General features: G+C 50.0%; 2 protein-coding genes across 6 annotated transcripts in view; one reads left to right on the plus strand and one right to left on the minus strand.

Annotated features, from left to right (window-relative positions):
* Positions 1 to 858, plus strand: part of LOC111852276 (electrogenic aspartate/glutamate antiporter SLC25A12, mitochondrial-like) — a 19,572-nt gene extending 18,714 nt beyond the window's left edge. For both annotated transcript variants that reach the window (XM_023827978.2, XM_023827979.2), the window contains exons 17-18: positions 49 to 139; positions 257 to 858. In XM_023827978.2, coding sequence (XP_023683746.2) covers positions 49 to 139; positions 257 to 461 — 296 coding nt within the window. In that variant the 3' untranslated portion in view covers positions 462 to 858. The remainder of the gene's footprint in view (positions 1 to 48; positions 140 to 256) is intronic.
* On the minus strand, positions 751 to 19,309 carry LOC111852277 (dynein, cytoplasmic 1, intermediate chain 2a). Of its 4 annotated transcripts, none has more exons than XM_023827981.2 (17): positions 19,165 to 19,309; positions 16,752 to 16,873; positions 15,827 to 15,941; positions 14,956 to 15,046; positions 13,740 to 13,793; positions 13,182 to 13,297; positions 7,743 to 7,829; positions 6,554 to 6,716; positions 6,339 to 6,438; positions 5,900 to 6,025; positions 4,607 to 4,753; positions 4,353 to 4,466; positions 3,589 to 3,722; positions 3,343 to 3,487; positions 2,893 to 3,033; positions 2,301 to 2,426; positions 751 to 1,756 (listed from the first exon to the last, which is right to left on the minus strand). In XM_023827981.2, the coding sequence occupies exons 2-17, from the start codon at positions 16,857 to 16,859 to the stop codon at positions 1,643 to 1,645; spliced, it is 1,881 nt and encodes a 626-aa protein (XP_023683749.1). In that variant the 5' UTR covers positions 16,860 to 16,873; positions 19,165 to 19,309; the 3' UTR covers positions 751 to 1,642. The 4 variants fall into 4 exon arrangements, with proteins under 4 accessions (XP_023683749.1, XP_023683748.1, XP_023683752.1 ...); XM_023827980.2 differs by having other exon boundaries at positions 14,956 to 15,097; XM_023827984.2 differs by lacking the exon at positions 13,740 to 13,793.
* Positions 19,310 to 20,027: the final 718 nt, after the last annotated feature.

Below are 20,027 nucleotides of genomic sequence, written 5' to 3' on the forward strand. Positions count from 1 at the left end.
TGCGAATTCTGGAATTCCGGCTTGGTAATTCCGCCCCTCTTCCCCCAGCCCGCGTCTTTAGGTCCTCACCTCAATTCGGCGTCACGCTGGTGACCTATGAACTCTTGCAGAGATGGTTCTACGTCGATTTCGGCGGACAGTAAGTGGCCGCGTAAACACTTGCGCTATCACAGCATCTACCGAGGCGGATGTGTGTCTGTAACCCCACCCTGTTTCTGCCCCCCCCCCCCCCCCCCCCACCCCCCACCCCCCACAGCCGTCCTACAGGAGCGGAGCCCACCCCCCAGTCGCGAATCTCCGATCTCCCGCCTGCTAACCCAGACCACCTGGGGGGGTACAGCCTGGCAGCCGCCACCTTCGCAGGTGTGGAGAACAAATTCGGGTTGCACCTGCCCAAGTTCAAGTCCTCTGGCGTGCTGACGATTCAGCCTCCGCCCACCAGGGAGGCTCCCGGCTCTTAATGGCGCCGTCCAATTAGCCGAATCCTCCCTTGGTCCGTCTGCCATTTTCGAATACTTTTTTTTTTTTTTTATTTCTCCTCCCCTCAGAGTCTGTACATTTTAAATGAATTGCCTCAATTTCAATATGCGTGATCAGTGCTGTTTATAACCTGCCTCGTGTGGATGGCACACATTACTGTACATATTGTACATCTCTGTACAGAGACACCGTGACACCAAAACAGACCCAAATCACTCCACCCTCACTCCAGCCGTCCCACGGCGCCCTCTGCAGTCACACACTAGCGGCTTTTATGGTGTACAGAGGTTTTATTAACAAATTCTAACCAAGAGTGAATATTAGTAATTTAATGCAATTCATTATATTTTGTTGAAATAAATCGTTAACATGGATCAACTTGTGTGTTTGGAGACAAATTTTTGGATACTGAAGGGGAAAACATTAAAGGCAAAGAAACTGACACATGACAGAACAAAAGAAAACGCTTAACTTCTGGACACGGTTAGTGCATCTTCAGTGAGCGTGTCGTACAAATCTCGTCTTCATTTTAACACGGCAGCAGAATGGTCAAGCTACTAGCATCTCTATGGTGCTGACAGATATACAGAATAAGGTATCACTTTGATTGTTTAAAAGAGAGTATATACATGCAGATCTTCTATTCTGGGGCACAGAAAAGTTCCCCCATGATGTAAGCTTGATGTAAGAGTCTAGGTGCTTGGAATTTCTGGAGTGTATGGGTAGTAATAGGAGGTATTTCTCAGAAGAATTAAAAAGTTTTATGGAAAAAGACTAATCTAAGAGACTGCATGTTTTCCACATGCGTGTTGCCAAGTAGGTACTGAAATGCCAAATGCGACATTCAGATCGCGCTCTCAGAATGGTGAGCGTTCAGGTTAAGGCTCTGGATTCTTGCCAGCGTAGAAACAGAGCATGCAAGTGCTGTTTGAGTAGTAGTGTTAAAAAAAAAAAAAAAAAAACATTTAAAAAGCTGTGAAGATCACAGCCCAGGAAGAAGCACCAGGGAGGACGGACCGCAAACGGTCTGGTTAGATAAATTAACTGTCTGCATATTAAAAGAAAAGTTTGTTGCTGATTAAAAAAAAACAAAAACTGCGGCGACCCCTGAGCACAGATGACGCCCTGCTTGTCTTCCTACATCAGGTCAGGAAAGCCATGATCATGCGGGCAGACGCTGGGCGGCCAGCTCCTCGGCCTCGTCGCGGTTGTCGTGGATCTCTGCCAGTGTGCGAGCGAAGCGTGTCCACTCGTCACTGCGGGGCACTGAGATTTGCTGCAAAAAGAAAAAATGAAGTCATGAAACGCGTGCAGTGTCCTGCTCCGTACAGCTCTGCTAATTAGCTGGGGGGGGGGCATGAGAATACAGGCGATTTTTCTTTGTCATGCTGGCCCTGGAGACCCTAGGCCATGCCCACGAGGGTTGGGGGGCCGCAGTAGGGCTCTCCATGAGGAGCTCAGCTGCTGGTGCCCCATCCGCCGGGTCCGTGTTTGACAAAGGGCTGATTGTACACCACACACCAGCCGGTTGGGGTGGGAGGGGTCGGTGCTAAGTGTTAGAACCTAAACCAGAGGCACTGGCCCTGGCACCGAAATCTATAGCGGATAGCAAAGCAACAGGCCACGTTTCACTATTTCTTTGTTATCCTGAGACCCTACAGAAATGTGCAATAAGATGTACTGTGACATACATCTTTGCCCCGTGAAATCTTATGAAAGTACCTTAGCAGTGACTGCTTTTTGAAGTTATGAACTCAAAGCTGCTCTGCTTTTTCTGGCATAGTTGCAATGCACAGCATGCGGCAGGTTGAAGGGCCTACCTCCCCGACGTCGTAGATGAGGATCTGGCCGTCGGAGTCGCCCACAGCCACTTCTCTCCCTGACTGGGCCCATCGGACTCGATTCAGGGCCGGATTGCCCTCCACCGTGATGCTGGCCGTAGGGACCTGTTAAAAGCGTCGGCTGGCCTCAATCGGAGGTGGCGCATCTCACACCCGTCACAATAGCGACTATTATGCAATAAAACGACAACTTCAAGAAGCTTGACTTTAATGAACTGCCATGTTCAATTCACGGCACAAAAAGTAGTCTACGGTGGGCACACAGGGACAAAAGGCACCTGAACGCCTCAATATAAATAACAAACCTAATCAGCAACAGCAAAAATACAGATAATTTTAACAAAAATAAACATATTTGAATTTAACGGTGACATACAGCATCGTCTTACAAATGCAGTAATAACAGTCATGTTTCTCCCATCTCGCGATGCTGTTTTATGCAGTCAACCCGAGACCAGTTGATGAATCATCTTCAGTCCAGCTTTGTGATGTTCCCTCAGTCTAAGCATAGGCTTTTAATGGTCATAATAACTGCGGATGCTAGGGGCCTTGAATGTTCTGTGCAGTTTACCTCTGTGTCATTGTTGAGGTTCCAGAGGTCGAGATGACCAACTCCATCCACACAGGCAAACAGGGCGGGGTGGATGGGCGACCACATGACGTCATAGACGTAGTCAGAGTTGTCCTCGAAGGAGTACAAGGGCTTGTTATTCTGCAAGGAACAGAGGAGACAAGAATATGTAATTGACCAGAACATGGTCATGGCATCATAGCTTGGCACCAGGGACACTGATAGGTTTATATGAAAACAGATGCCTGGTTGAACACTGGAGCACAGAAAAAACACCACGATCAAAACCAGCCTTATAAACTGTCAAACCTAATTCTGAAACATCTTTGACAGAACAGATTTTTGTTCTGTAAGCATGTACTCAGTCGTCAATGTCACTGTTTGGGACTGGGACTTTCTGGAAAAACCCGATATCTGCCATGCCAGTGGCAGTGAAGTCTCCACTCTTACCTTGGTGCTCCACAACTTGACGGTCCAGTCGAAGGAGGATGTGACGAAGAGGTGGGAGAAGTCGATGGGGCCGGCGGCCGTGTGGCTATGGATCCCCGTGATGGGTCCGTGGTGGCCCTCGAACATCTCGCTGATGCCCGCTTTGCTGGAACACACAACGTGAGACATGCCTTCAACACGGCATGATGGGATACGAAGGGCTCCATTCTTCCCACCCCCCCAGGGGTGAGTCTGCGGGTGGCACACCTTCCATGGCGACAGGCGGTGTAGACCGAGCCATCCTCGCTCCCTACCACGAAGTTGTTGACGTCACCGAGGGGGAAGGACATGGAGGTGACGGCCACGGCTTTGGATTGCTTAAACACCAGCTCGAGGCTGTCCTGTGGGGGGGGGGAGGGGTATCATATTCCAGTTAATCTCTGGCAGGACCAGCACACACAGGCACACCGTAACACAAGGTACTGCAGAGTGACTTTAATATCCCCCATGCTTACAAATACCCACTTTCCTGTCACCTTGCACATCTGGGTTCATATCACCAATTTCTAATCGTGTCTTCCCACTTCTTAAACTGCACAAACATACACATATGTGCAAGTGTGTGTGTGCACACTCAGACACACTGCTCACCACAGTGATTCTCTTCGCACATTATTCCCGCCTCAGCTAACACTCCTAACATGACGCTCACATTAACTTGGTACAACTTCTGGAATGAAGTTGAGTTTAAACGAAAAAAAAAAAGAAGACAGGAAAAAGGTTTTATTTGGAAATTCCCTCCAGTAAACTTTCTTAAACCTGAGAGATTGATGCAATTGCAACATTATAAACAAAGAGCCTCGTGAAAAAGACTTATTGATTGTATGCATGTCTGGGTCACGCTAAGAGGCACTTAAGATAGCTATACATGTGGTTTTTTTAATAGAAACTCCAGCTACTTTTGTATAAATCAGGCGGCACACGCAGGTATTCCACACGCCGCAGGGTGATGGGGGGCCTCAGCCTCGTACCTGCGGCTGGGACAGCATGTCCAGGCTCCAGGAGCACATCTTGCCATCCGTGGAGATGCTGATGAGGTTGTGGGCATTCTGGGTGCCCACCACATTCACACAATACACTGGGTGCTGTGGATACACACATACAGGAGTTTTACTTCTCATAAACCCTCCCATAAGAGGCTGTGAAATGCAGAAGTCAGCATGGCATAGAAGTGCAGCATGAGGCAACATCGCAGCTAGCGGCCCGGCTCGCCACGCGCCCGTACCGTGTGCGCTGCGGCGGACAGAGGGGTCCTCTGCATGGGTGTCCGTTTGTTGCTGCGGTTGTCCCACAGCACGATCTGGCCCGAGTAGGTGCCCCCCACCACCAGGTTGGGGTGGAACTTGGCGAAGGCGGCGGACATGACAGCAGACTGTTTCGGGGGGACAGGGAGAGCGTCACCAGAAGGCCCGGCGGAGTGACCTCACCGAGGTCGTGCACGTCCGCGCCAGGCCACGCTGAAAACCACAACCGCACATTTAACCAGCTAAAAATAAGGCAAGGTCCCATTCAAGTGATCCTGAGCAGCATTCAAGTACGGAGTCATGCCTTAACCTACCACTTTCCATTACCCACTGCTGAGCAGTCGTCCGAAAACGACAAAGTAAATTAAACAAGCTATGGCTGAATTATTCTTAATCGTCGTAAACGTGGTGCCGTCTATACTTGATTTTTCTAAAATTTTAGAGAGACGGGGAATTTTTCTGCTGGTTCAATTTGAGGCATGAAGGAAAGATGAGTTCATGCCCGTTTTCTGTTGTACTTTTTGCGAGAAATACACCTCCAACAACATCCGCTGCACATGTGTTTTCACTCAGTCTGTCCTGCTCTGGTAAACTCTGGCTGAGCGGTTTTTAACCATGCTGCCTGCTTCTCTATTCAGTAACATTTATTTACGTTGACTATTTTACAGCCTTTTGAGTGAAGTACTTTACAATGACTTAAATCAGAACATCCTGCAATGACAATTATTCTAGATCTACTTTACCTGAGCATTGTAGAATGGAAATGTTTTAGAATTTACAGGTTTGAAGTGACCAGACATTCTATCTTTTCTACAGATGTTATAATGAGTTATTTTACTGCTAAAAATGCTCAGTGTTGAAAGTTAAGAATTTTACTGCGACTAAAAACAGAGCATTCTACAATATTCTATTCAATTAATTTACCTGAGCATTCTACTGGAACATTCCAGAATTTCTGGCTTTTAAGTCACTTGATGTTCTATTTCTTTTACCAAAGTTCTAATTGTTATGTTACTGCTGTAAATGCTCACTGTTGATTTCCTAACAACATATGGCTGTTGCTGCTCTATTACTGCTTTTGTTTACAGGTTGGGGGCAGTAGAAGTACCTGGTGTTGCTGCCCCCAAGGCAATGTGTGCTGCTGCGGTGACAGCACATGCCATGTGAAATAAGATTTGAGGGACGTGGGTGGGGTGGGAATGGGAGGAAGCGGATGGTAGGGGGGTGGGGTTCCTGCGGGGGCTCCTGTAGCCAGAGGGGCTTCTGGCTCCTACCTGGCAGTGGAAGACATACTCCGGCGTGGTCTTCTTGTACTTCATGTTCCACACCAGGGCCACGCCGTCGGGCTCATGAGGGGCGTCTTCATTGTTGTTGTAGGAGGCGACCAGCAGCTCGGGATACTGGCAATGGGCGAAACCAGCAAAAAGTCATGAGAGAAAGGAGTCACGCTGGCTGCGGCTATGGGCGAATGCCCGACAGGGTGCATCAGTGACACAGCTCCCCCTGGGCTTTACTGCAGGCCTGCCCCCAGCTGGCCACAAGCTCCAGCGGACTCATACGTATAATGGATATAAAGAGTCACCCGGTTTACGATCATACTCAGCATACTGTAGGAAAGCACAGGCATTAGGACCCTGCAGACACACACGCACACTGGAGCTTGGGTGCAGGAAAGGGAATGCAGACTTCGAACCCGAACACTCCAGTTGTTACCTGGGGAGACCAGTCCAGGCAGGTGACCACGCGGTGCTTAGACCAGCGCTCATCCACAAACTGTCTGTTCAGGCTCAGTTTGGCCCCAGCCTGGATCTCCCTACAACACAAGACACACACAGTCCTTCAGTCCAGCAGGGGACACAGCATGACCAGGCTATGCTGAAGGGCCAATGGTAACTGAGAACTGGGAAATGGGCGGGGCTTCTCCATACCCCTCCTTCTCCTCTAGGTCCCGCCCGCTGTAGTCGAAGAAAACGTCCACGTGTTCAGAGAGGGCGCGCTCCACGATGCGGGTGCTGTGGTCGAAGAAGGTCATGAACTCCTCCGTGTGCAGTATCTGCAGCTTCTCCTCGTCTGTCAGCTCGTGTGGAGCAACTAGATGATGTGCACACACACACACACACACACAGACAGACACACACACACAAACACAGACAGACAGACACACACACACACACACACACACACACACACACAGACAGACAGACAGACAGACAGACAGACACACAGACAGACAGACAGACAGACAGACAGAAAGACACACACACAGACAGACAGAAAGACACACACACAGACAGACAAAAAGACACACACACACAAGTCAGGTATTCTCCTTGTCCTATTCAGGGTCTGCAGCCTAATTGTACAACATTTAAGTCTGGATAGGTAGCCAACCCTTCGTAGGGCACACACACCATTCACACACTCATACACCATTCACACACACACACACCATTCACACACTCATACACCATTCACACACACATACACCATTCACACACTCATACACCATTCACACACACACACACCATTCACACACTCATACACCATTCACACACTCATACACCATTCACACACACATTCACACACCATTCACACACTCATACACCATTCACACACACATTCACACACCATTCACACACACATACACCAACGGGCAATTTGGTAACTGCAATTAGCCTCAGCATGTTTTTGGACTGTGGGGAGAAACTGGAGAGCCTGGAGGCATGAGGACACGGGGAGAACATGCAAACTCCACAGGCATGGAGCAGAGATATTAACCCCGGTCCCCGAGTCGTGAGGCATCAGTGCTAACCACTGCACCACCGTACCACCCCAGCCATAATCCCCACAACGACAACCTCAACCCCCACCCAGCCCTAACCTTAACCATAAATAACCAAACAAAATACAAGACTTTTGACATTTTTAATTTTTTGACTGCAGTCACAGATTTTTAGATATTGAGTTTCTTATTATGGATCGAAAAAATGTCCCCACAAGTTAGAAATTTACAGGTTTTTATCGGATTGTGGGGACATCTGGTCAGCTGCATCTCCTGTAGCACTACTGCTGGTCTCTAGTCTACACAACCATAAGGAGGTGCTGTGATGCTCCTACCTTCCAGCTCCTCCTTCTGGACCGGCTTCTCCTCCTGGAGCTCCTGCACCGGCTGGAGAGGGGCGACCTCCTCATCCTCATCTTCCTCTGTGGAAGGTAAGATGCATGACAGCATAACTATCGCCCTCTGCAATCTGCTGCTGTAAGACATGGGACTCAGTTTTCTAAGAGAGTCTTGCAGGGCTGTATATTAGGGGGCTAATTTGTCTCAGTTGGTCAGAAAAGTCGTAAGGTTGCCGGTTTGAATCCCATGCTCAGCAGAGTAGCCCCTATCTCCTCTGGGCCCTTCAGCGAGGTCCTTAACCCCCCATAAAATGCTCTTGGGGAACTGGACGGATGGCAGACCATGCGCACAGACCACAAGTTTTGCTCTATGTGTGTACATCTTTAAAAAAAAAAGAAGCAGAGCAAGATATACTATACTACATACTATATTACATACTATACTAAAACACAGTGCGATACACCTAATCTTGTGCAAATGAGAAGTAAAACTTTTTAATTCTTTGAATCTAGTGTCTCCTGGGAATATATCTATTATAAGCACTAAATATAATAATGTAACTTGACAAGGACCGCAAGCCCAAGAAGGTACTGTATCATAGGACCAAAATCATATGCATAGTATTCAGAAATTATACTCAACACAATGTAAATCCAATGAAGAATCACAGACAGCCAGAGCGCAGCACTACGCCACGACATGACACTCCAACTCCAATTTGAAATGTAATTACAATGGAATTACAGTGCAGCCTTTATGGGACCTGCCTGACTCTTTATGGGAAGCGCAGACCGTCAGCTTGTGCTAATCCCATGGAAATGAGCGGCGGTGCCCCCGCTGGGACAGACGGCTCCGGGTCAAACGCGAGGGGCCCGCTCCTTTGTGTGCCACAAAGCGGCAGCTAATAAGTCACCTTCGGAGGCGCGGGCGCGGCCAATCGCGCTCGGCCCGGCGTGGGCACGGAAACGGGATAATTTCGCGTCCTGCCTGGCATTGTTGGGTCTGTCCCTACACAATGTCCCCTGGCTGAAAAGGTCTCCAGTGGCCCGCACGATGAAGTTTGTCATCTGAGCGCGAGGAAAGAGACGGCGGGGGGTCCCCAGCAATACTGCCCACCCCCAAATCCCCCACCCCCCACCGGGCCCTTAATGAGACTGCAGCCATTCAACAGGCAACGCACTTGTTAGTGCAGACATGGGTTCCCGGACGGCGCTGATAAGACAGCCTTCCGGGTCAGGGGCTGCCTGGGCAGAGGGTGCGGAGCAGCTGGCCTGGGAGCCGCTCCCATGGGCCCGGCCAGCTGACGGCAGAGTCAGGCAGGTGGCCCCGCCCGGCGGTGGTGTCAGGGTGGCACCGAACCCACCCCCCGCCCCCCCGTTTCTCAGCCGCACAGCAAAGCCCCTGCAATTACCCACCCCTCCTTCCATCCATGCGACAGCTATTCAACCCCCAGGCTCATAAAAAAATAAATAAATAAATGCGTCCTGCGGGTGCAGACATCTGCAGAGCCGCATGCAGCCCAGTCCTCTCCAGAGCTCCCATTCGGGGGCGCCACTGGTCCCCTGCCCCCCGTAACCCGCATTCGCAGATGCGCATTTCCGCATGTGATGCACAATTATATAATCAAAATGATAATGTCATCTGACAATTCCTTACTAAATACAAATTGAATTTTTTTTTTTTGTATTTTTTTTTCTCTTAGATGGCTGGGGGTGGCGATGGTGGTGGGGGGAGGGATGTTCTGAAGAGTTTACAGAACTGGGCTGATGGCGAAAACCATTTCAACATATGCCCGTATTCCAGCACCCAAATGGGGAAGGGTAAAATCTCTCCTTTCAAGGGTCTCAATCAGGCTTAAAGGAAAACAGTAATCACTGTCTTTCAGCGAGGCCCAGCCGTGCCGCCGGCCCTTTCCCTGTCAATGCAGCCAGAGCAATCAACCTGCCAGACATTAGCAGCGGAAAGACAATCTGAAAATGAAGGGTATAATGCACCTGCCAGCCAAAATGGCCATTTAGGGAAAAGCATGTGATCCTAGTGACCCGGCTGGGGGTGGAGGGGGGGGTGCGGGCGAGAGCGCGCCGCGTGGGGGCGGGGCGGGGCGCTGACGGGTGGAAAGGAACGTTTAAGAGAACCGGTGGAGATGGCAGGCCCCCTGTGTGCGGACGCCCCCCCACAAAGCCTGCCCAATTATGTCTTTTCTACCGCTTAGAAAATGAAAGCTGGGGGGGTAGGGGGGTCAGAGTCGGACTCTGGGGCCGGATAATGACTGGGAGCAACATAAAGGCCTGGGCTTTTTGTCGCGGGATAATATATATTAATGCAGACGCGGGGCGAACTTGGCGGGGGACCGTCGTTGTTCGAGCACAAAGCGGGAGTCAGTCAGCAGCGGCCGCAGGTGTGCGCCTCCGGGACGGAGGCCGCCGGCTGAAGGCGTGTGGCCCGCCGCCGAAACCTGACTTCGGCTCATCCGTTTATTGAGCGGCCCAAACAAATGGCGGCTCCTGGCGGTCGTCTCCACGTGGGTGGGCGGGCGGGCCACAAAGAGCGTCGGCGATGGCGCTTTATCTCCGCTAAATGCCTCTATTGAGCCGCAGAGACATCCTGCACATGATGACGGGCCGAAAGAGACACCTGCCAGTCATTATGGTGGAACGTGCACCGGCCTCACCCTCCAGAAAGGCCGCCTCTTCCAGAAAGGCCGCCTCTTCCAGAAAGGCCTTTATTGTCACAGTGTATTCCTCAGTGCTTGCATCAACGTCGACCCATAAACAAAAACCTTACTTTTCGAAACCATTTTTTGATATTAAATTCCATCACGGTGCTTAAAAAACACACATGCAAGGCCTTTGTATTCAGACAATACAAGAAGCGTGGCAGGGGCCTGCGACGAAATGATTAATTTGCAAGTTATTAAGTTAACAAAGGATGAAATTAAGCCCATTCGTTTGTAAGGCAAAGGCCGGCTGTTTAGGATAAAACTGAGACGGACAGGTGATGTCTGGGTGGGAGACCTGATCTGCGGTAAGGTGCACAGACTGACCCCCCCAAAAAAGAAAAGCAGACAGGTGCTTATTTCACCCAGAGATCACAGAGGAGAGACGTTTAGAGCCGACAGAGATGGCCAGCACTTCAGCAGCAAGTCAGTCATCGCGGCCGCTCATCAGATGACGAAATCGGTCTGCAAGGTGAACCCCCCCCCCCGTACCCCTGCCAAGCTGCACCGCCCTCAGACATCCCGAACGGCTTCTTAAGCTCGGCGTGGGCACTGAATCGGAACACGCATCCTGCATTAACGCGCCGCACTCGCTGCTGCCGCTTTCTGCGAGGCGCCGCTCAATCCAGGTGAAATCATCCGTGAAACGGGGGGCATTTGTTAAGTGAGTTTACCCTCATCCGGCTCCAGTTACTCTTCAGGAAGCTGTCAGCTTGTGCGTAGAGAGCGGCCTCTACCAGACCGCCGGGGGAAACGGACATCCAGCAGTAACCTTGGGGCTCCATAGGGGTGGCGTCTATATATAGCGAGTGTCCTGAGGATTCAGGCCCTTTGGCCAAACAAGGCGGCATAATATGTAACTTTTTTTTTTTCTCCCAGCGAGTCACCATCAACCACGATGCTAAAGTGACATGAGCAAACCGTGACTCAGGGGGCAAGTCCTGTTTCAGAGGCGCTCGCTTTGAACAGCCAGACGGGGGAGCGGCTGACGCGTTCCACCTGTGTCTAGACGCGGATTTAGCACGGAGCCGCAAACAGTGAGGGGTGGGGCCCTCGCGGGGCAGGTCGGGCCCCTGCGGGGCTGCCTCCCGCTTTCCATCCCGAGATACCACATTCCGATTCTTCTCCACTGAATGTCTTTGAAACATACCCGTTCAGCCTTCCGTCTTGTACATCGGTAGGTCGCAGGATCAAATCCCACCGTTGGGCCCCTGAGCAAGGCCCTTTACCCCCAAATGCTCCAGGGGTGCTGGACACCGGCCAGTCATGCATCGTGACCCCCCCGTCAGCAGGATGGGGTAGGTGAAAAGAGTCACGGCGCTGTTACCCAAGCTACACTTAAATACGCCATCACAACCGGAAAGGATACAGGTGCGTGGGGACCCTGCACTCTCATCACGGGGTGGAAAGGTGATTACATTTAAAGCACAGCACTCTTCATGAGGGTCCTTACGCCCTTTTCATTGATAAAATGTTTTAACCTCCCTCTGAATTTTAAGTGATTAATACAATCAGATTTAATTACACCTGAAATTTCATATTTCCTGTGATGCCACACTGCAGCTTGTGCCGCGTGCCTCCATTTCCGCCAGGAATCTTTGGGCATAATTACAGCCGCTCGGCCAAGCGGCGATAATGAATCTGTCAAATCAGCCGGAATCCTCGGAGCGTCGCGCCGATTCCCAGCGGGACCCGGCGCACCAAGACAGAGCCACCGGCCACCGCGGAGGGGTGACAGGAAGGCTGGAGTCTAACTTCCTGCTGGGAAACCAGGGCGGCTTTTTGTCTCTGTAAACCTCCTAAAGGAAAGATCAGCTCGGATGGATCAGAAAGAGCAGTGTTTCGCGAACACATAAAAAGTGGATTTTTTCTAAGCTACCGAGGATCGTCAATTACAGTTAACCCGGGGTGGGGGGGGGGGGGTCTATCGGGGGCCTGATGGCAAGGCCTGTTAGCGGCAGCCTGGGGAGGCTCACGTTAATGGACTGAATGGGCAAGCGGGGGCAATTATGCTCTGTAATCATCTGCGAGAGCCTGGGGTGGGGGGGGTGGCGGGGGTCCACATGAGGGGTAAGGCTTTTTAACCTTCATAGCGTGGAACCATCGCCCAGCTGCATTGGGACCAAAAGGCTGATGCGGGGCGGGGGGGCTGATGAAGTGATTACAAGCTGGCAGACGGGGAGGGGGGGCGGCTGCCAGGAATCGTCCTTGGTTAACACACGGTTACCTCCTCCCTAGCATATAGACGTGCCGGGTGACAGTAGGCTGATAATTAACATGGTGCTGATAATATGTCCGGCACCCAAGTCAGTGTCAAGGGGGGGGGGTTCATAATCCTGGACTTGCCCCGTTACCATGAGCGACTGTGGAACTCTGAATATTGATGAGCCTTTTGAAGGCGGCAGCGATGAGCACATGGAAGGCGGCGTGTCACATGTCACACATCTCTACACTGCAGGTACACTAGCAAGTATCCTGCTTCTCCTTCCCCGCTCATGCTGGGGGGGGGGGGGGGGGGGCGCGTCTAGCGTGTGTCAAGGCGTCCCGCTCCCACTGGTCTGATCGCGTGACCTGGCTGGCCACATTTAACCCGGAGGAGAAAGCTGTCTCCCATTAACAGGGGGACTGGGGGGGGTGCTCTGTAAGGGATGCATATAAACACAAACTAGCCCAGCGGAGCCGGCGAGGCCGGGGGGCGAGGTGCGGGGTGGGGGCTTACCCTCCTTTTGCTGCGTCACCACCGGGGTCTGCGTCTCCTTGGTGTAGGACACGATCTCCCGCGGAGGGAAATCCACGTGGGTGACCTTGGCCATGCCCAGCTTCAGGGGCCCCCGCCTGCAGGGACAGCACTGCATCAGATACACGGGCGGGGGGGGCGGCCTGTGCTCAAGCTGGACCAGCCTCAGGAGCCAGAGCCATGGGGGTGGGGCATCATTTTCCAGTTTCAAATGACAATGAGGGCGACGTCGGGACATTGGACAGGAAGAGGGAGAGCACAGCTGACGGACGACAAGGAGGAGAAGAGATGAGAGATTGGGCCATACACAGGAGCGGGGCCACAGGGGTACTGGTCCCTGATGAAAACTGATTGGCCTTTTGAGTCCCCCTCACTTGTCACTCACTGATTAAAAACATAACATTGGCTAAAAATAAAGCCGGCCCCTCTGTATGAATTATGGCCCCTCTTATGCACCCCACCTTAAAAATTCCTAGAATCACCCCTGTGATACATGGATGGAATGAACAGGGAGAGAAAGAGTATTGAAGAGGCCAGTACCCCAGGTCAGAGTGAAGCTGAAGAGTAGACGGGTCAGAGTCCCAGTGCAGAGTCCTGGTTAGTGTCACAGCAACAAGGCAGCATTAGCGAGAGAGGGGGGGGGGGGGAGGGGGGGAGAGAGAGTCACCGGAGCAGAGAGACAGGTGAGTGTTTCATAGGCATGACATACAGCTACACTCTGGCGTGCCGGCCTGACACACACACACACACACACACACAAAAACAGAGTCTGGGCTGTGAATCACCCACGGCTGGTCCTGCAAGCCACCGTTGCAAAAAACGTAATTCCCATGTGTGCCGGAAGCAGCCCGCCCCGCTGGGGGGAAATGAGTCATCGTATGGGGCCTTCTGGGGGGAGGTGGGGCCTGGCCCTGAAGGGACATGGGTGGGGGATAGGGTTTCCAGAGGGGGTCGGGGACATAATTTGGGGTTAAGCACGGCCCCAGGCGGCCTGGGACACGGACCTTTTGTCAGTCGTTTAGCGCGGCGCTAATTAAACGTCATGCTAAGAAAAATAAACAGAACTTTTCTCTGACCGTCACAAGTCATTCGTTGTATTCATAATTTATTTTGCACAGAATGACAGTAGCGACATATCTGGGAGTTTTACTGCGTAGCAAGATGCTGCAGGTGAAACGTGTGTAAAGCAAACAAGGTAGGACAGGGCGAGAGGCTTCCGGCAGGCCTCTGGAACTCGGGGACCGGCAGGCCTCCGGAACGGGGGACTCATGGCTGTCAGGGGTTTCTGGGAGTCGTGCTCAGCTGTCAGACAGACTATGAGCCCTTTTTGATACACCCCAGGACTAGACGTCTCACATACTCTGCTTTAAGAGTAAAGAACGCAGCCACCGTCCAGCGGTGAGAGGATAAACCCCCTGAGAGGAGGTCGTCGGGCCGAATCATGAGTGGCACTGGCTCCATTTTACCTATCCTGCCAAACGGAGCGAGCCAATCGAGATTGGGCACAAGGAGGGCGGGGACCAATGGGGAAGGCGGAATCCGCGACCGTGGCCCGGGCTTGCATTGGCGGCTCTGTTCCGACCTGTGCTGGCGGCGTATCAAACGCGGAGCCTTTGAACGAGTCGGGAGATTTACTCTGGGGAGACAGTAAGCCACGCCCACTCTACCATCCGCCTACTGCATTCCTGCCGTCGCCACGCTCAGCCACCCCCAGGCTGCGTGTGGGGCTTGCCGGAAACGGGAGACATGCTCGTACCTGGGTCCCACGCCGCCGTCTCCGGAGTCCTGGCTCCCCGCCTCACTCGGCGTGCCCACGGACTTGGAGGTGGGAGACGTTGGCGGCAGGACTAGATAGTGAAAGAGACAGGTATCCTCTGTTACTACTCGCAGAGGCTGGGCTGCTCCGGCGGGGTGGGGGGGGGGCAAAATAAAGGGGCCAACAAGCCATAAGGAAAATGTTCAAATCAACAATTAAAATAAAAACATGGAGGGGAGAGAGGGAAAGAGGGGAATAAAGGTTAAACTCCATTGGTGGGCCTTCATGCGGTAATGCAGAACTCATTAACATTCCGTAATTAGACAATTAATAATGACACGCATGGCATTTTAATGCTGCTTCACATTAGCTACCTTCTGCACCAGTAAAAGAACACATTTAGTCACGTAATTAGCATAATAAAAGTGTTAACAATTCTACCATTTTTCAATTCAAGAGAAAACGAAACGTACAGAGGTGAGTAATATTACTCCAGAGATTCTATACTCATCCCTGTACACCAGCATTAAATGGGAGCTTAAAACAGAGGTGATTAATACAAGGCCGTGCAGCCCGGGACTAGGAGAAGTATTAAAAGAGCTACTGCAAAGTAGCAGGAGTTACTCACTGCTGGCTTTTTTTTTTTTTTAAAGTACATAAATACCACACACAATGTAGCACAGCGTTTTGCCTGGGAATGTTTACCATGGTCCACTTGCGCCCCCTAGTGTTACATTTAGAAAGCGGATCGGCCCCAGCATCAGTGTGCCAGCTGTCCATCCACCAAGTCACCGGTGCCCCAAGCGGTGACAGTGACTGCGGTGAGGTGACAGAATGACGGATTGCCCAAAGACGTGCAGGGCGCCCTTACCAACGGGAGCCTCGGGGGTGATTCCCATGCTCTGCAGCAAGGCCTCTGCCTCCCGCCTCTTTTTCTCCAGGTCCGAGTCGTCCGGCAGCGGCCCGGCATCTTTCCGCTGGTCCGCCTGTGGGAGGCGCAGAGCACGGGCACATTCTCGCACATCCACGTTGGATCCTGCCCGACCTGCGCTCACAGGGCTCCCCCGAGCTGCCTACAAGCTGGTATCCCCTCACCATTAAAGGGCCGGTGTTGGATTTCTGGTACCAAAACTATAGTGGTGCCAAAGCTGCGGTGGTACCTACCACTCATTTCAACCATACCTAGATAGACGATGGATGTGCTGAACCTGTTTAATGTTTTGAACACATGTTATTTGAGGACTGTCTCAAATAGCCTTATCTTCTGTTGGGTCCTACAGATCTGTGAGGGTGCGGCCATGAATCAACAGATGACACTGTTTGGGTATTATCTGAAATTATTCAATTATTCTAGTCTAATTATTCAAGTATGATTGTTTTGTCTCAATGAACAATCAATTGTACTTTTAAATTCACATCCGGCATAATACCAAAACGGTTTGGTTGTAGAACCCGTAGTGAGACTCTAATAAAATACAAAGCATCACAGTTCGGACCTGATCTCCATTATTTTAGATTTATTTTATTGGTTTACGGCCTTGTTTCCTAATCCGGTCCTCGGGGACCCACAACCAGTCCAAGTTTTTGCTCCCTCCGAGCTCCCTGCCATACCGTCCACATTTTTGCTCGCCCTGGAACCTGGGAGGGAGCAAAACCATGGACCGTCTGTAGGTCCCCGGGGACCGGATTGGGAAACAATGCTTTACGGTGTCTGTGAACCAACGGCATTTATCAGAGAGCTGGCAGAGGGCCTGATGCAGACCCCACACCATCCCAGCCTCCAGCAGGTGCTTCACCTCCTTCTTTTTCCGCTCCTCTTCTTTCCTCTTCTTCTCCTCCCTGATCTGGGCCAGGCGCTGCTTCTTCCTCTCCAGCTCTGCTTTCAGCTCACTCTTGTCCGACATGCTTGTTGTGGAAACTGCGAATGGAGACACAGAAACACCATGTTAACAAACCCTTTCCCAGCACAGCACCATACGGGAAAGACAGGAGCTTGGTCACACAGCTCAATATGAACAAGCTATTCCTAGATCTGGAACCAAAACACATGCACACCCGCCACCCACAACCGCTCACAGCGCTTGCGCACACTTTAGTCTCATTCGCTCGATTATTTTGCTCATCGTTCGGGGTCAGATGAAGGACTTGCGGGCACACGCTGCCATCGAGACTTTGCCAGGGGTCTTCCCATTAGCACAGCCCCTGACCACCTGGTCTGTAAGCCTCTCTCTTACGCCAAAGCCCCATTCAGGACCCCTTTGTGCGTCCCGCTCGGTGCCGCGGCCCACAATGCACCCTTATGGAGATTATAGGCATAATCTGAAGAGTGTCTTTGTCTATTGCCTGGGAGCATTTAGCAAGCTCTCCATCAGCACACAGCACCTGACCCTTTCAACTTCTTCTATACCAACCACTTCACTGCATTTTTCTTAACTGTGAGACTTGAAACTAATTAAATTAAAGTGCCACCTCTTCTGCATTAAACACGGGCATCAAGGATGTTTGAAAACCATATATTGCATTCAGAGTTTTCCTTATGTCATCGAACATTGATGAAAACGAACCATATTGCTTTTTCCGTAAGTGACAGCTGTGTGCTACTCAAAAATTAGGTTATACAAGCTGTATTCAACACAATCTCATTCATCACTGCAGAGAACAACATGCACTGACATTCCGCCAGTTTAAATCACAGGACAAACTGTTTTATGTTCAGTTTAACTGATACATACACCAGAACAAAAGCACATAGTGTGGTCTCTTGGTAATCACATTTATTGAGACCCTGAGGGCTGTGTTAGACTCCTGCTTTCAAAAATGCAAGCAATTGGCTGAAAATGATAAAACCATCACCACTATTGTAGGGAGATCATACCAGGGAAAACATTTACAGCACAATGGGATAACAGTTCCTCATAATGCCAAACAAGACAAATTTAAGCCAAATTAGTAGGTTCTCAGTACCATCACAAGATTTCATATATAAATTTTTCTACTTAATTTTAAGATATCTAAAGATCTTGAAAGCAGTAATACTACAGACTATAAAGAGCAACAAACTGAAACCTGCTTAATGAACAAGCGTGAAAGATTCAAATTCCAGACAAAGGGAACCCCATTCTTTCCTTTGATACGCGAAAGTGGCTGTCTGAGTATTACTCTTACGGTCGTCGTTTCATCTTTCACTCTAGCTTAAAACAGCAGCGCCAGTTCTACCAGGGCCATCTTGTGTAAATAACTCCGGCAGCCTCCAGTCAAGCTAATGACGCGTACGAGTGCTGCCGTGTAAACAGCCTTTAAAGCGCAAAACAGACGGGCGGGCACCAGTGAGGCGCCACCTAGCCGTGGTGTATTAAATAAATAACTACATACATAGAAAACATCTAAGGTTCAAAAAGAGAGAAAGAAGAAAAACAATGACTTCATGAATGAATCATCAAACGGGACCCAGTCTGTAAAAAAAAAACAAAACAAAACTATTTGCTCATCTCTGACAAAATAACATAGTATAATGAAATACACTTTAATTTGGGTTTTACTACAGAGTGCATTGAATGACATCACTGTCCCTGTTGCTGAATGACATATGTCACTGTTGACAACGCTGAGTAAACAGACAGAAAGACAGACATCAGATAGATAGATAGATAGATAGATAGATAGATAGATAGATATTCTTGTACTGCATAAGACAGTTACCTATTCATTAATTAAACAGCGCTATAATTACGGGCACCACCAACATAGAAACGTAGTGGCTGTACAGCTTTAGCTTCCACTTAGCATTATGCTACCAAGACTAGGAATAGAAGCCAGATTATAATTTATTTGCACTTCAGGGATTATCTCCTCTTCGGAGCTTCGAAGCAAATGATGGTCTGCAGCCCCACCCAAATCTCTGTGTACTGAAGGGAAATCAGTAGTGATACAGTGCGGAAAAACACAAGTTCGCCGCAAGACATGATGCAATTTGTGTTTGTCTTGAACCTACTTTTGGAGATATACCCTTCCAACCAAACAATATGGAGCTGTTAAGTTATTATAAACCAATTCCTCTACAATAAATAAAAGCTAACTACTTAGCAACGGCTAGTCCAGACTTAGTCAGCTTCCCGGCTATTCATTAACGAACTGCTATGTGGAGGCTGAACAGCTAAGACAATAACAATTATTAATATCGCATCGACAATTTATTTATCATGAACTAACCTGAGAGAACTCCTGGAGTATTTTTCCACAGACGAATGTCCTTTGAATAAACTGCTTGCTACCTTTTTTCGGATTTGTTACAGTGGTGCAAAGATGGAGAGTTACGGATTCCGAGGAGGGACAAACAGCACCTTGTGTCAGAACATGTGCGCGCCCTAGCGGCCCTTCGGGCACTCCGCGGAAAACTTACCCTAACAAGAGCGTTACAATGTGGGCCTGGTGTATCAGTACGTCCCGCCTCTGCTCTGTTTGCATGTTCTCCTTCTGCTTCCTCTCGCAGTCCGAAGACATGCACTTATGCAGATGCTACATTGCCCATAGTATCTGTGTGTGCCCCCCGGTGAGCTGGTAACACGTCCAGACTGCCCCGCGTGTTTTGGGATTGACTCCAGGCCCCTTGTACTTCATAAGCAATTAGGAGACGAATGAATAAATGAGCTGATGCTGAAGTTTGACGAAAGTATATAGAAATACCCGCGAGGGCAGCGCTTATATCGACAAGGCAGGGATGGTTGCATAACATGGAAAGGAATTGGGGTCATTTATGGACTTTTTTTACACATAACAATTAAATCAAACTGTACAAATAAAGCACAGGCTATTGCAATATTCCGTTATTCCTTCTATGTTTTATGTGAAACAAAAGCTGTTTAAAGTTCCGGAGTGATGGACAGAGCAACCAGGAAAAAATAATTTAATGATAAATTGTATCTTCTGCTTTGAGCGCTTATACGCTACTATACAGTCCACGTGCCACAATCAGTGTAACGTGAAATATAAATAATGTAGTGAAACGACTTACATCCATCTTTGCTGAATTATCAAGTGCAGAATCTTATCAGCTTTACAAGAGAACATTTCCT

The sequence above is a fragment of the Paramormyrops kingsleyae genome, chromosome 16 (genome assembly GCF_048594095.1).
Source record: "Paramormyrops kingsleyae isolate MSU_618 chromosome 16, PKINGS_0.4, whole genome shotgun sequence".
Lineage (NCBI taxonomy): Eukaryota > Metazoa > Chordata > Actinopteri > Osteoglossiformes > Mormyridae > Paramormyrops > Paramormyrops kingsleyae.

Excerpts from the sequence above, each read along its gene's own strand:
- LOC111852277 (XM_023827980.2), bottom strand. The coding sequence starts at position 16,859 with ATGTCGGACAAGAGTGAGCTGAAAGCAGAGCTGGAGAGGAAGAAGCAG. Across the intron at positions 7,830-13,181 it reads GGTGACGCAGCAAAAGGAGG|AGGAAGATGAGGATGAGGAG; the intron begins GTAAGCCCCCAC and ends TACCTTCCACAG. Across the intron at positions 6,439-6,553 it reads GACCTAGAGGAGAAGGAGGG|GGAGATCCAGGCTGGGGCCA; the intron begins GTATGGAGAAGC and ends CTTGTGTTGTAG.